The 12,152-nt window shown below is 49.7% G+C and overlaps 3 protein-coding genes across 3 annotated transcripts; all 3 read right to left on the bottom strand.

Moving 5' to 3' along the window:
* Nucleotides 1–1,171: 1,171 nt before the first annotated feature.
* Nucleotides 1,172–4,481, bottom strand: KY384_006221 (uncharacterized protein; the record flags this gene model as incomplete). The annotated part of the gene is made up of 6 exons (XM_044814717.1): nt 1,172–1,572; nt 1,827–2,021; nt 2,071–2,508; nt 2,558–2,898; nt 2,945–3,086; nt 3,179–4,481. The coding sequence occupies 6 exons, from the start codon at nt 4,479–4,481 to the stop codon at nt 1,172–1,174; spliced, it is 2,820 nt and encodes a 939-aa protein (XP_044668867.1).
* Nucleotides 4,482–5,363: 882 nt separating this feature from the next.
* On the bottom strand, nt 5,364–5,945 carry KY384_006220 (uncharacterized protein; the record flags this gene model as incomplete). Its single annotated transcript, XM_044814716.1, has 2 exons — nt 5,364–5,476; nt 5,711–5,945. 2 exons carry the CDS (start codon nt 5,943–5,945, stop codon nt 5,364–5,366), a joined length of 348 nt encoding a protein of 115 aa, XP_044668866.1.
* A 2,139-nt stretch (nt 5,946–8,084) lies between these two features.
* KY384_006219 (uncharacterized protein) lies at nt 8,085–9,417 on the bottom strand (the record flags this gene model as incomplete). Its single annotated transcript, XM_044814715.1, has 2 exons — nt 8,085–9,296; nt 9,349–9,417. The coding sequence occupies 2 exons, from the start codon at nt 9,415–9,417 to the stop codon at nt 8,085–8,087; spliced, it is 1,281 nt and encodes a 426-aa protein (XP_044668865.1).
* Nucleotides 9,418–12,152: the final 2,735 nt, after the last annotated feature.

The following is a 12,152-nucleotide window of genomic DNA, read 5'->3' as shown; positions in this document are numbered from 1 at the left end:
CCTCCGCCGCCGAAAGGGTTGGAGTTTGAGAAGGGGGAGGTCATATTTGTGGTGGTTGTGCGTGTGGTGTTTGGTCTTTCTTCGTGGGGTTAAAGGGTTGGAGGGGGGTGTAGGAGGGAGAAGGTCGGTGAGGGTAGATAGTGCTGGAGCGATGTCGCAGTGGGGTAGTCTTTGTCGTGGGCTATCTTGAGTGGCTTTGCAGAACTCAATGGTCTTTCTGGTTGACAATCTAGTTCAGGATGAGGTCTGGGTATGAAAGGAGTGTCATTCGAAAGGAGTGATGGGTGAAGAAGGAAGGGACGTTCACTCTGAGGTGGAGGAGGGGCACTACCAGTATCTCGGTATTTTATTTTTCGCGGAAGGTACGATAGAGAATGGCGGTCATTGGTGGGAAGGGCAGATCAGTGCAACATTCAAGACGAGAGATTAGACGTCATTCGATCAATTGGTGAGCTGCAGATCGGCAGGACTAGGTGCTAAGTAGAAGATGCACGACATTGGTTGTGTATCTGTAGCCTATTGTAAAGGTACCTTAGAACTACTACCGGTACTCTAGTTCCCTCTTGGAAAATTACATCATAGGAAGCAGGCAACAGAGCGTCCTTCACCTCTTCCTAGACATCAATCAGGAAGATAGATCCAGCAGCATGTCCATCCACATCGAATGGTACGAGATATCATTGTACCTATAGTCATTCCAAGACCATGGAACATTTATGTATTTACCTTATGTATTTATGTATTTATGGATTTATGTAAGGGGGCGTTCTTGGGGGCTGGCCGCCTGCACGGACGATGTGGGGAAGAATAAATGGAAGCGTCCAGAGTTCTTCCAGAACCTTCTTGGCGTCTTCTCGAAGCACTACCGAACTCTTTATTCCCCGGCCCTACCAAACCCTATCTCCCATCCCATTCCCCATTCTTCCACATCGGTATGCCGTCGGAAGGAGCCTTCAATAAAGGCGTGTACGTTTGGTTGACAGGTGTCATTCCCATCCGTATAATCAGGGATGTGGATATGGCACATCTGCCATTCTCATCCACAACATCGGCATGTCAATCACCCCAGACATCAGAGTAGCAAGCGATGCCGCAATGATTAGGTCACAAATCCACATCTCTCTTCCTTGGAATACTCGCATGAAATGGTATCGCTCGAAATGCAGTCCCTTCAAGTTGTCCCAGTCCACAAACTCGTTATCCCCGCCATCGCCCCTTCCACCGCTCCTCCCCCACCTCCATCATCCTTCCTCCTCTGCCCTGCCAATTCCATCTGTATATGCCGATGCACATTGACCAACCAATCCACGTAACTTTGCGCCTCGTTATTCCGATCCTCCACCAGACATCTCGCGAACTCGAACTCCGCCCCATCAAACCCTTGTCTAGCAACCTGAAACGGAACCGTAGCTCCAGATCTGCTGCCGCGGAAAGAACCCCAGTATGCAAGGATATTGCGGACTTGAGCGTTGAGGTGAGTGTCGAGGACGGGAAGTGTAGAAGTGCCTGGGTCAAGAGTGGAGAGGGCAGTGACGTTGGGGCCGAAGAGGTCTTCGAGGAGGTTGGGTGAGACTTGGACGTGCAGCCAAAGGAGACAGATTTGGCCGTCGTCGACGAGGTAGGCGCCGCCTTCGTCTATACGACTGAACGAGGCGCGAATGCTGGGGGGAACGATGAGGTGGCCGGTCTCGGGATCGGCGAAGCAAGACTCGGGGGGAGAGAGTGGAGGGGAAGGAGGCGTGGATAGAGGAAGAGGGGTAGGGTGGTGAGGGACATGGATTTTAGTAATCGCATTGTTTGGGTGCGTCGATCGGAAGGTTCGTGACCGGCCTTGAAGGCGCGAGATTTGATGAGGCCAAGGATGTACATACTGAATTCTTTGAGATTCTCCGGGAGGACGAGTTGGCCTGGAGGGTGGGAGGAAGAGAAGGATTTGCGGTAGCCGGAGAGGATGTCGATGGTCTTTTCGGTGAGGGCGTTGCGGATGTCTTTGAGGGGTTTCTCTAACATTCGAGTTGCGGCTGGTGGTGGTCAGCGTTGTCGTCACAACGGCATGAGCGGAACGCATACCTTCTTTTGCAATGATGTTGACCACAGCGTCTTGATCTATGAAGCGCATACATTCTGCTGCGCCTTCGTTCACACTTGCAACTGTGTTGGTACACCGGACCCGTCGCTCGCCAGTCGCCGTGGTATACAGCAAGGCGCACTGGAAATGTGCGTCGAGCTTTGGATCTAGCTTGCCGTCATAGCTAAACATAACGCCAACAGCCTTGTCGGCATCGATCACGCCAAACTCGAGATCTGCGCCAAAAGTGTGCTGCGTGAAATTGCCGTGGTACGAGGAGACTTGAAGACCGTTAGAGCATCTGACTTTCATCAATGCTTGGTAGCCTGTTTCTCGAGTGACTGTGTGTCGTATATCTTGAGCTAGTTGAAGGGAATCTCGCGGAGAGACAAAGTTTGGATAGAAGTATGTTTCACCTCCAGACACCGCGGATGCATGACCTTGAGGCTGTCAGACATGAAATGACAAAAGCAGAGGGATAAAGATTACCTATCGTAGCCACGTCCATGTATTTGCCGCCTGCCGCACCAACGAAAAAATCAATGCCAACGCCAGTCTCAACCATCTTCGCCGCGATCTTCCGCCATGCCGGATGCTCTGTTTGGAAAAGCTTCTTCTCGGTCTCAATACCATGCAAGTCACCCTTGTCTCGAAGAAAGAGTTTCCCGGGACCAATAGTAGGCAGGCTTGCCAACGAGCATACGATCTTACCGCCAGTTGCTGCCAAAGAAGATATCGCAGATTCGAGCGTAGGCAGTAGTGTCGGCTCAGGAGCCTTACGCGTAGTAAATAGCTTTGGCAATAAGCGTAACAAGCCCACGATGATTGGCCTACAAATCAGCTGGAATGGATTATGAATTGGATATAATGACTTACTTCGATTTGTATGGGTCCACGAAGAGGCCATCGCTCCCTAGAGGTACAAAAGCTTCTTCAATGTCCGGCATGACCAACATTTGAGCTTTCTCTAGATTTTCCTGTATTTTGTCAGAGACTTGGTTTGGAGTCTGGTTGCGCTCTGGCTTACATGACAGTTGTAGAAATGCACGACTTTATCATAAGTTATAAATCCAACTTTTCCGCTGGCAGGTATCGACCTATCAGTATTACCAGAATCTTCATCTGATTTTTCATCATCCGAATCCAAATCATCACCGTAGAGAGCTTCTAAAATGCCCCTACAAAATGCCCGTACGAAACCTTTCTCATTCGCATCCAGGCTCACATCGATTAAGAAGAGCCATCGAAGACCGACAGGTTCTTTCGCCCAGTACTCCTTGGGTACCAAGTACTCGACAGTCCCTGTAGTCAATTCAGGTCTTTGTGGTCTATCTACCCTCACGCCAGTCGGGTCTGTGGGCGCAAAGTATTCAGGACCAACATCATTAGGAAATGTGCACATATTACAGACCAGCTTGTTGCCGCCAGATCGAAAGACCATGAACGGATTTACGTATGCCCGGCATCTCCTACATCGCGGTGGACCCACGTCGCCGAAGTCAAGGACAGGTATAGCTTGCTCGCCCGCCTGCAATGATGCTAAAGGCTGCAAGACTAGGCCTAGTGGAAGACCAGTAGCTGACAAAGCATCCGCGGATGCTGGTATGTTGTTCAATGTGAGACGTGCAAATTTGGGTGAGGAATTTCCTTGATCTTGTGCCACGTACGGTATGCCACCTGGTGGTGGAATATGTTGCTCCATCGTCGGGTATACATGCTGAAGATAGTAATTTGCGGCACCGTCTCTTGCTCTGGGCACACTGGGTATCTGCTCCGGGTCGACGTTCCCCTGAGCGGAGACACCTTGATCGTTCGGCGGAGGTCTAGGTTGTGGCACACCCTTCATCCCTGGACTCCCCGCTTGCTGTATACCTGGAGAGAACGACGCTGGGCCACCTTGGTAAGGAGCCGCGGCATTTTGAGGGCTGAATGGTTGCCCGCCGTACGGCTGCCCAGTATGAGGTGCTTGAGCATCATCCTGATTTACATATTGCGGCGCGTTGCCCATGCTCTGGTTGAAGGCCTGTGATGAGACCGTCTGCTGATCAAGATTGTGGTATGCATGTCTGTTCTTCTTTTTCTGTGGCCGAGCAGCAGCAGGATCCTGTCCTAGACCTATCCCTCCCATTTGCGAAGTCAGTCCGCCCATTGAACCTGACTCCCCCACTCCAGGGTTCTGCCCTTGAGATGGAAAGTAGCTTTGGGACTGGGGCTGTGGAGGTTGTCCATATTCTTGCTGGGGACCGCCATATGGTGTTTGCTGGAGATTTGGTGCGTCTTGCCCGTACGGCGTTCCCTGCTGGTAGCCAGTAGGGCCAGGGGCTACCGGCGGGCGAGGTTGTGCTTGGTTCGGTGGCAGAGGGGCTCCATTCGGTTGGTGACCAATGTCGGCATAGGGATTGTAGCCGGACATCGCGACCTCAAGACCCCGCTTGGAGTAATGCAAGATGGGCTATCCCATCTACCCACAAAGTGTACAAGTGTTACCGTTGGTGCAATTGCTTTGTTGATGCAACGCGACACATGGTGAGGTGGAAGAGCGTCAACTGCCAACTTTTGATCCTCTGATCTTGGATAGGGTCGAGACAGGATGCCGACTGGCTTCGAAAAGGAATGCTTTGTCCTCAAAAACAACGAATTATAGCCAGAATTGTTGCCAAGACCTTGAATGATCTTGCTGACTAAGATGCTTCAGCAGCCAATCACATCACGATCTGACGATGGCACTCACCTCGCTTTCTCCGCTGATCTACTGGAGCTCCTCCAAGTCTAACCAACATTGCACAGCAACCTTGCCATCAGGCTGCATGAACCCCAAATGACGCTCTCAACTAATCGCCTGCTTCAAGGTCATAGCCGTGCAGATGAAACACTGCATTTGTGAATGTTGGGGAACAATTCGTTGGTGCATAAAGAAGATGCAGTCTGCTCGGTATTCTGAAGGATCTGATCGAGACAGTCCGCACAACATGTTCTGAGGTATCAGGCTATTGAGCTCATATCTTCTGCGCGTACCTTACGAGGAATCGTGGGAAAATTTCATGAAGGATGAAAGCCTTCAGCCCCGCTTGTGTCTACGAAGTCTCTCGTGAAGTACAAGAATCTCATGCATCATTGTGGCAATTATTGGCCTATATTGCTTTCATGTGCATGTACGGCAGCACGCAAGTTCCGCATGTTTACCTGCAGGATGTCAATTTGCGCGCAAATCTTCTGTCTCGGCTGACCTGTCCAGCCTGCATTTCGATGGCACAGGTTAGACAAGTCTTCTGGTAGTCATTCAAGGAGCATCAGCCTAAGCTGCCCTCTTTCCCCGGCCTTCGTGTCCGCCCGATTGCGAGAGACTGATCTCTATCGTTAATGGACTGGCCCGCTTCTCCTTTATTTCTAGAGCGTTTACATGCATGTCTTTGCCATTCAAGAGCGCCGGAAAGGTCGCCCTCATATTCACAAAAGATCATTCGAACTGCGATCATATCTGGTTCTTAATTGAATAAGCTAGGAATGACATCCTTTGTTCAGAGGCCAGCGGAATATCTACGCTCTGTGGCGCCAGACGAGGTATCTCATCGTTAGGTTATTTCATCGTGTCAGCCGTACTAACAGCGAGAAGGCTTCAAGATGGGGACAAACAGGACTTACATTCGCCCTCGTACTCTGCCGTCTCTTCATCCAAGCGAAGATTATTCGGAGATTGTTTTGGGATGATGCCCTCGTTGTAGCTAGCTGGAGTTTCATTACCATCAGCGCTATAATCGCCCAGTGGCAGCAGCGTGATCTCTTGAAATTCGCGGCCGCTCAAAAGGAAGACATACAGCCAATCCCAGGCAACGTGGCAGAGCTCATACTGCGTATTATGCACGTCGAATTGGTGCATGTTCAACTGTACTATCTCAGCCTTTGGTCAATCAAGTTCTCTCTCCTGGCGTTTTTCCGCAGGCTAGGTCGGAATGTTGAGAGTCAAAGGTTGCTTTGGCCTTCCAGTATGGCCTTTACTATTTTATCGCTACTTGTTGCCATAGGCACGGCCGGCTGGCAATGTTTCCTGAAAGATTCATTAGAGACTATGCAAGGTAAATTCTTTGCTTCTTTAATGCTTTGGTGGAAAGACTGAATCTCTTCAGGTCGTTGCAATGGCCCTGAGTTCATCTTGTTCTCAGACATCACGATTATTGTAATTGCAGTCCTGGATATTCTTACAGATATCTCTAGTGAGTCAACCACGCAGAGGACACAAATTGTCGCCAATGCTTCAAAATGATATGCCCAGCTGACGAAACGCCTAGTTATGTCTTTGCCCATAGTGCTACTCTGGAATCTGCAGTTGAACGCTCGGAAAAAGCTGGGGCTTGGTGCATTATTCTGCCTGACAATATTCACAATGGTGGTGTCTATTGTCCGAGCTATTTTGATCGTCTCAACAAAGGCAACCGCTTCTTCCGATCTGATTGGTTTCTGGAGCCGCCTTGAAGTCTCAGTCGCCATCACCATTGCCTGCCTCATATCCTTCAGGGTATGGTTTAAACAGAAGAGCACACGAAAAGCCGATGCTCATCATATCAATGAGAGGAAATCTCAAGACTGCCAAGAGAAGAAATTCCGACTGTCAATACCTCTGACGGGCCCTGCAATATCTTGGCCTAGCTCTCAATCCAGAGAAGCTACCGTTGAAGCTCAGCCTGAACCTCACACGGTTGTTTGATATGCGAGAAGCCTATCTCTTCTTTGCGAACATTTCAGGCTATTTACAAGTGAGACATACTCGAGAGATGGCGTTCAGCATCAAGGCTTATTCAAGTAGCATCGCCGGCGTAAACATGGTCACGAGATCTTTGTGACAATAGCCTCAGGTTCAGAGACAGCGATCTAGGTATAAAGTGAACAGCCCGGGATCTCAATCAATTTAGGAGTGAAGCTGTGTGATCAAAAAGACTTTTGCATTCCATGTCCATATCATTGCAGACACAGCAAACCCTGCAAGATCACGCAAAAGCCACTATAAAACCCACAACCCTATCATGGTGGGCGTTCGCAGACCGAGCAAGATCACTTTAAAACCACCGTAAAAACTTCAATCCACTAGACCATATCACTTTCACCATGACTACCCACACTCTTCTACCCTATCTACCCCGTCTTCCCTTCCCCCCTGCCCTTAAGATCCCCTCAAATTCCTTTCACCCTTCAGTATTTTCCCTACCCCACTCCTCCATCCAATTCTCCCATCCCCCCCTCCCCACACACCTCCCCACAGCCCAACCACCCCAGCACCGACCATACCCTCTGTCTCCACCTCTTCCCCCACCACCACAGGAGACCGACATCGCGCGGCACGTCAGCAGAAGCAGGGCCAATGAAGGCCCGCTCCTGAACTAACAGCCTGCACGGAAACGGTCTACAACTGCTTCGGTAGGTCCAAGAGGGAGTTGAGGGTTGATGGTGAGAGTTGCCGCTGAGATGGGGTCGCTGGGGTCGGTGTTGGTGGAATGGGTGTTGGCGCGGAGGCACATTGATATGCTATCGACGCGGCGTTGGTGGTGATTTGCGAGGTTCGTGAGATTTGGTGAGGTTTGGTGAGGATGGTGAGGGTGGTGGTGACGCGGAGGCGCATGGACGCCATCGACACGGCACTTTTGGCTGTTGGGCGGTTTGTGAAAGTAGTGTGAAGAATCAGAGACGATTACTGCCATCGACGACTCGCTGTAGTGTGGTCAAGAGGAGGATAACGAATCGGAGACATTGGCAGTCTCGACGGTTCAATGTGATGTGTGCGGGAGTCGCGGTGTGAAGAGAAGACTTGTCGAAAAGGGTTGATAGGTGTGGAAGTAGGGGTGATGGTCGTGGTCGTGGTCGTTGTGCCTATGCCTGTGGCAGGCTGAAATGTCGCCGGTCGTCATGAAATTCATCGTCTCACTCTTCATCTCGCAGGCAATGGTCATCTCATCTGAGACCATCATCCAATCGGCTTTGCTCGCCCCCTACCGCGAAGCTGGGTCTATCAATGCTGCCTTGGTGGTCATGTCTTCATACCAGACATTTGCTCTATCATATCATCTGTCTTTATCTGGCTGACCAACTGTTTGACATATGCTTCAGTCTGTGTCCTAAGATGCTCGATTTCTTCCTTTGCCTCTCGAAGCTCTTGACATAATTGTAGATTGTTCCCTTGTAGCCGTTTATTCTCGAATTCAACATTTTGCAAGGCATCCAGCTCTTCTTTGACGTGCTGATTCATTGTTTTACGGTTCTCCTTGATTCGCCCGGCGCTCTTCGACAGTTCGTTGATTTCTGCATGCAGCCTTGAGATCTCCGCCTGTAGGCGTTGCTCTTCCTGAGCTTGGTCGTTCCTGGTGCACTGTTCTGCGGCGAGCTGGTTGGAAAGGTTGTCACAGCACTTGATGCATGCATCATGATCACAATTGTGATTGTTGATCTGGTTGTTCAAGGAGAGCACTTCCTGCCGGCAGGGCTCGTGATCACAAGTGTGATTGTTGATCTGCGCAGTCAAGGAGGACACTTTCTGCTCACAGGATTGATGATCACACGTGTGATTGCTAATTTGGTCGATCAAGGAGAGCACTTTCCGCTCGCAGGGCTCATGGTCACAAATGTGACTGTCGATCTGCTCATTGAGGGCGGCCACTTTCTGCTGCCAGAACTCATTGTACTGCTTGAATGCACGGATGGTGCATTCTCTTTCTCTCTCCTGCCTCTTTCGTATCTCTCTATTGAATGTCTGGTTGTTCTGTGCAACTTTGTAGGATAGGGCAAGGTGTTCAGTTTCATTCTGTTCCTGATTTTTGACACGCTCGAGGATCAGTTCCTTTTCAACGCGCTCCTGGTTGACGAAATTACGAAGATTCCCATTTTGGGTCTGCAGACAGGTGATCTCACTTTTCTGTGAGTCTATAGTGCTCTCGTTTGCCTTCACTTGATCTCGCAGAGTCTGTATCTTATCATCGTACTCTTTGAAGTTTTCGTTCATCAAAGCTAAGTCCTTATCATGTTGCTCTTTGGCGCCTTTCTCATAAGCCTCGTCAATGAGTCTCGGAACTTGCTCCTCGTCCATCTTCCTCTGAGTCTTTGCCCCACCTGTCCACGCCTCATCCCACAAGGCGCTCTTATCGACTTTTCCACTACAAACAACCATCATCGCTTCAACAATAGTGTCCTGGCTCGGCATGACATATTGTCCATCGCCTCTTAGGCCTTTTATCACGTGCTCGAACTTGGAGCACTGTCAGAACTGCACAGAAACAAAGAGCAGTTTGCCTTACGACAAGGTACGCTTGTGAGAGCCGAGTCTCATTTGCGACGTGATTCATTGTTGTCGAACTAATAAAATCCATGTTATTGGACGAGGATGTGGATGAAGATAGATGATAATATGGACAGGAATGCAGATGAAGATATTAACGTAGATGAAGACGAAGACGAAGATGAAGACGAAGATGAAGATGAAGACGAAGATGAAGATGATGAAGATGGATGAAGTTGGAAGGAAGTGGATATGAAGAAGGCAGGGAAATGAGGAGCAGAAGAGTGTTATTATTTGAGTGAGGACGCGTTTGCCCTTACACTTCACTCTGTCAAATGCTGCCCCGACGAGGTAACCTAACACTTGATACGCGTTTGCCACCAGCAAAAAATTGTCCCATCTGGGAGTCAAAAGCATTGTCTTCTACTCCCGACGTTGAATATCATATTTGTATTAGCAAGGCCGATGTTCTAGAGTGGCTGTACAACCGAGAGTATGTTCGTACGGATTGCTGGCATATCGGTGTGAAGTTGACGACGCGTCTTGATAGGCCCGTTGTTATCCGCCTGAATTTCAGGCACGTGTGATGTACTACGTGAATGGCATAGGCTTTTACTCTTTCTGCTCGCATGCATGCATTTGCCTATTGGGTAATAGATCCCGTGTGCTAATCTTTGTAAGCGGTGATGCGTGAATGACAGTTTGTTTTGTGATTTCGAGGCCTTGTGCTGTTCTTCACTGCTCGCTCTAGAACAACCCACACTTTATGCCGGACCTTCGGAAGTAAGGCACTGGTCGAATCATGTACGTCCTCGTCAGAACAAGCTTTCGTATTTTCGAATGGAATGGGGAGAATGCCAAAGCGCAAATCAACAAGCCTTACCTTCTCACAGCGCAAAGGTATCAAGCGAATGAAACGAGACTTCTTACAAAGATTCTCCAAGAACGCAGAGACTTTAAGAAAGATGCAGGGGATCATGGTTCCTAGCATGGTTAAGCACCAGTTGGGTAAAAGTCTAGCCAAAAATCATCCAACTGTCTTATTGTGGGCCCACGATGGTCTACCATTCTTGCCAAAAGAGATGAATTGTTTTCTTTTCGTTTCTCTGATAGAATAGAGGGCTTCACTCCCGTTGCTACTTCATTAATCTTTCTCGATACAGAAGAAGGAGATTGAAAATGCGAATAGCGACGTGGTCTTTCATCAGGCTCATCAGACGAAGCGATTTTGGCTGCATGCTGCCGAAAAACATATTTACGTCAAAACGTTCTCCAATTCTTCAGAGAGTCTCTCACAATGAGCTATACTTGATGCAGGTAGACTGACCAGTGGGCACCAAGCCGCGTGCGAGGTAGGTATCAAGGTCAGGCATTCAGTCATAAGCGCACGCAACTGTTGACCAATAAACGAGTGGAGAAGCGAACACCTCTATGATTTATAGAGGAAATAGGTGGACCAAGTCATCCCCTTGCCATCGATGATGAGAATCCGTCCAAGCCAAAGCCAGCAGCTTGAGAAAGAACACTTGAGTGCTCGAGCATCATTGGCGAGTATCAGTATGGAAGAGAGCTGCCCAAGGGTCTGGCGTCATCAATGTCCATAATAGATTTGTTGCATCCATATCATCAGCAAAGCTCATTGGGAGCCGATCGATGACTGCTGGTCATCAAAAGTAAACCATGGAATAAGACGAAGGGTGGTAAGCAGATAGTCTCCTCCACAAACCTGAATCATCATCATCCTTGAAGCTCATGGCGAATTTTCATCCCGTACCCATCAATGCTTCCATCCATCCTTTTGACGAATCTTCTCCATGAATGAACAACAAGGCTGTACCAGCGGATGCAACCTATCTACATTGGGAACAAAATTCATACGGCCAGGACACCAATCTACGGATCAGGATGAGGCCGAGGTGACGATTGGATTGGCGTCCTTTCCGTACTAAGTATCATCCCCATCAGAGTACAATATAGACGACGATCCATTGATCTCACAGAAGCCACGCATAACGCCAGATCTCCTTGACCTCGTACTTTACAGCACGCAATCTAGAGCTACACGACCTTCTCCTTCTCCCCGTCTCTCGTTCCTCCACGCCCAGCCCCACGGCAGCACCACCATCACCACGCCCGGCCTATCTCCAACACATCCATTGCCCCAGCACCTCGACTCACCTCGACCACTCCCTCACCCTACCCCCAAACCAAACCACAATGCCAGCCACCGACTCCCCCTCCTCTCCTCCCCCCCCCTCCACGAATATTCAACTACATCCTCGCCGTCCTCCTCGTATCCCTAGCCTGGGGCTTCACCACACCCTTCATCCGACGGGGCGCCGTCAACTTCAAACCCTCGCCCCACGCCTCTCTCTCCTCCCTTGAAATGCGTGCTCAGACCAGCAAGCTCGATTGGGTCAGGTATAGGGTGGTGAAGGCGGCTTGGACAGTCGTTGATTTGTTGAGGAGTCCGGGGTACGCTGTGCCATTGGTTATCAATTTGACAGGGAGTGTGTGGTTTTTCTTGTTGGTGGGGGGTAGTGGTAAGTTCCCACCTCCCCTTCCAATCCACTCTTGTTTCACTCTGGATACGATTTCAAGGAAAGTTCGTAGGCTGACTGGGGGCGAATAGAGCTCTCCCTTACAGTCCCAATAGTAAATTCGCTCGCCTTCCTGTTTACTGTGCTGGGCGAATGGTATGCGGACGGCAAGATCATCGAGAGGGATACGTGGGTGGGAATGGCGTGCGTGCTGGGGGGGATCACGCTTTGTGTATGGAGTAAGAGTGGCTGAGGGTAGGTTATATCATTGAGATTTGGTGGGGGG

This window comes from Bacidia gigantensis (assembly GCF_019456465.1).
Source record: "Bacidia gigantensis strain McMullin 20006 chromosome Unknown contig_246, whole genome shotgun sequence".
NCBI classification, from domain to species: domain Eukaryota; kingdom Fungi; phylum Ascomycota; class Lecanoromycetes; order Lecanorales; family Ramalinaceae; genus Bacidia; species Bacidia gigantensis.
This window is presented reverse-complemented; position numbering and strand designations above follow the sequence as displayed.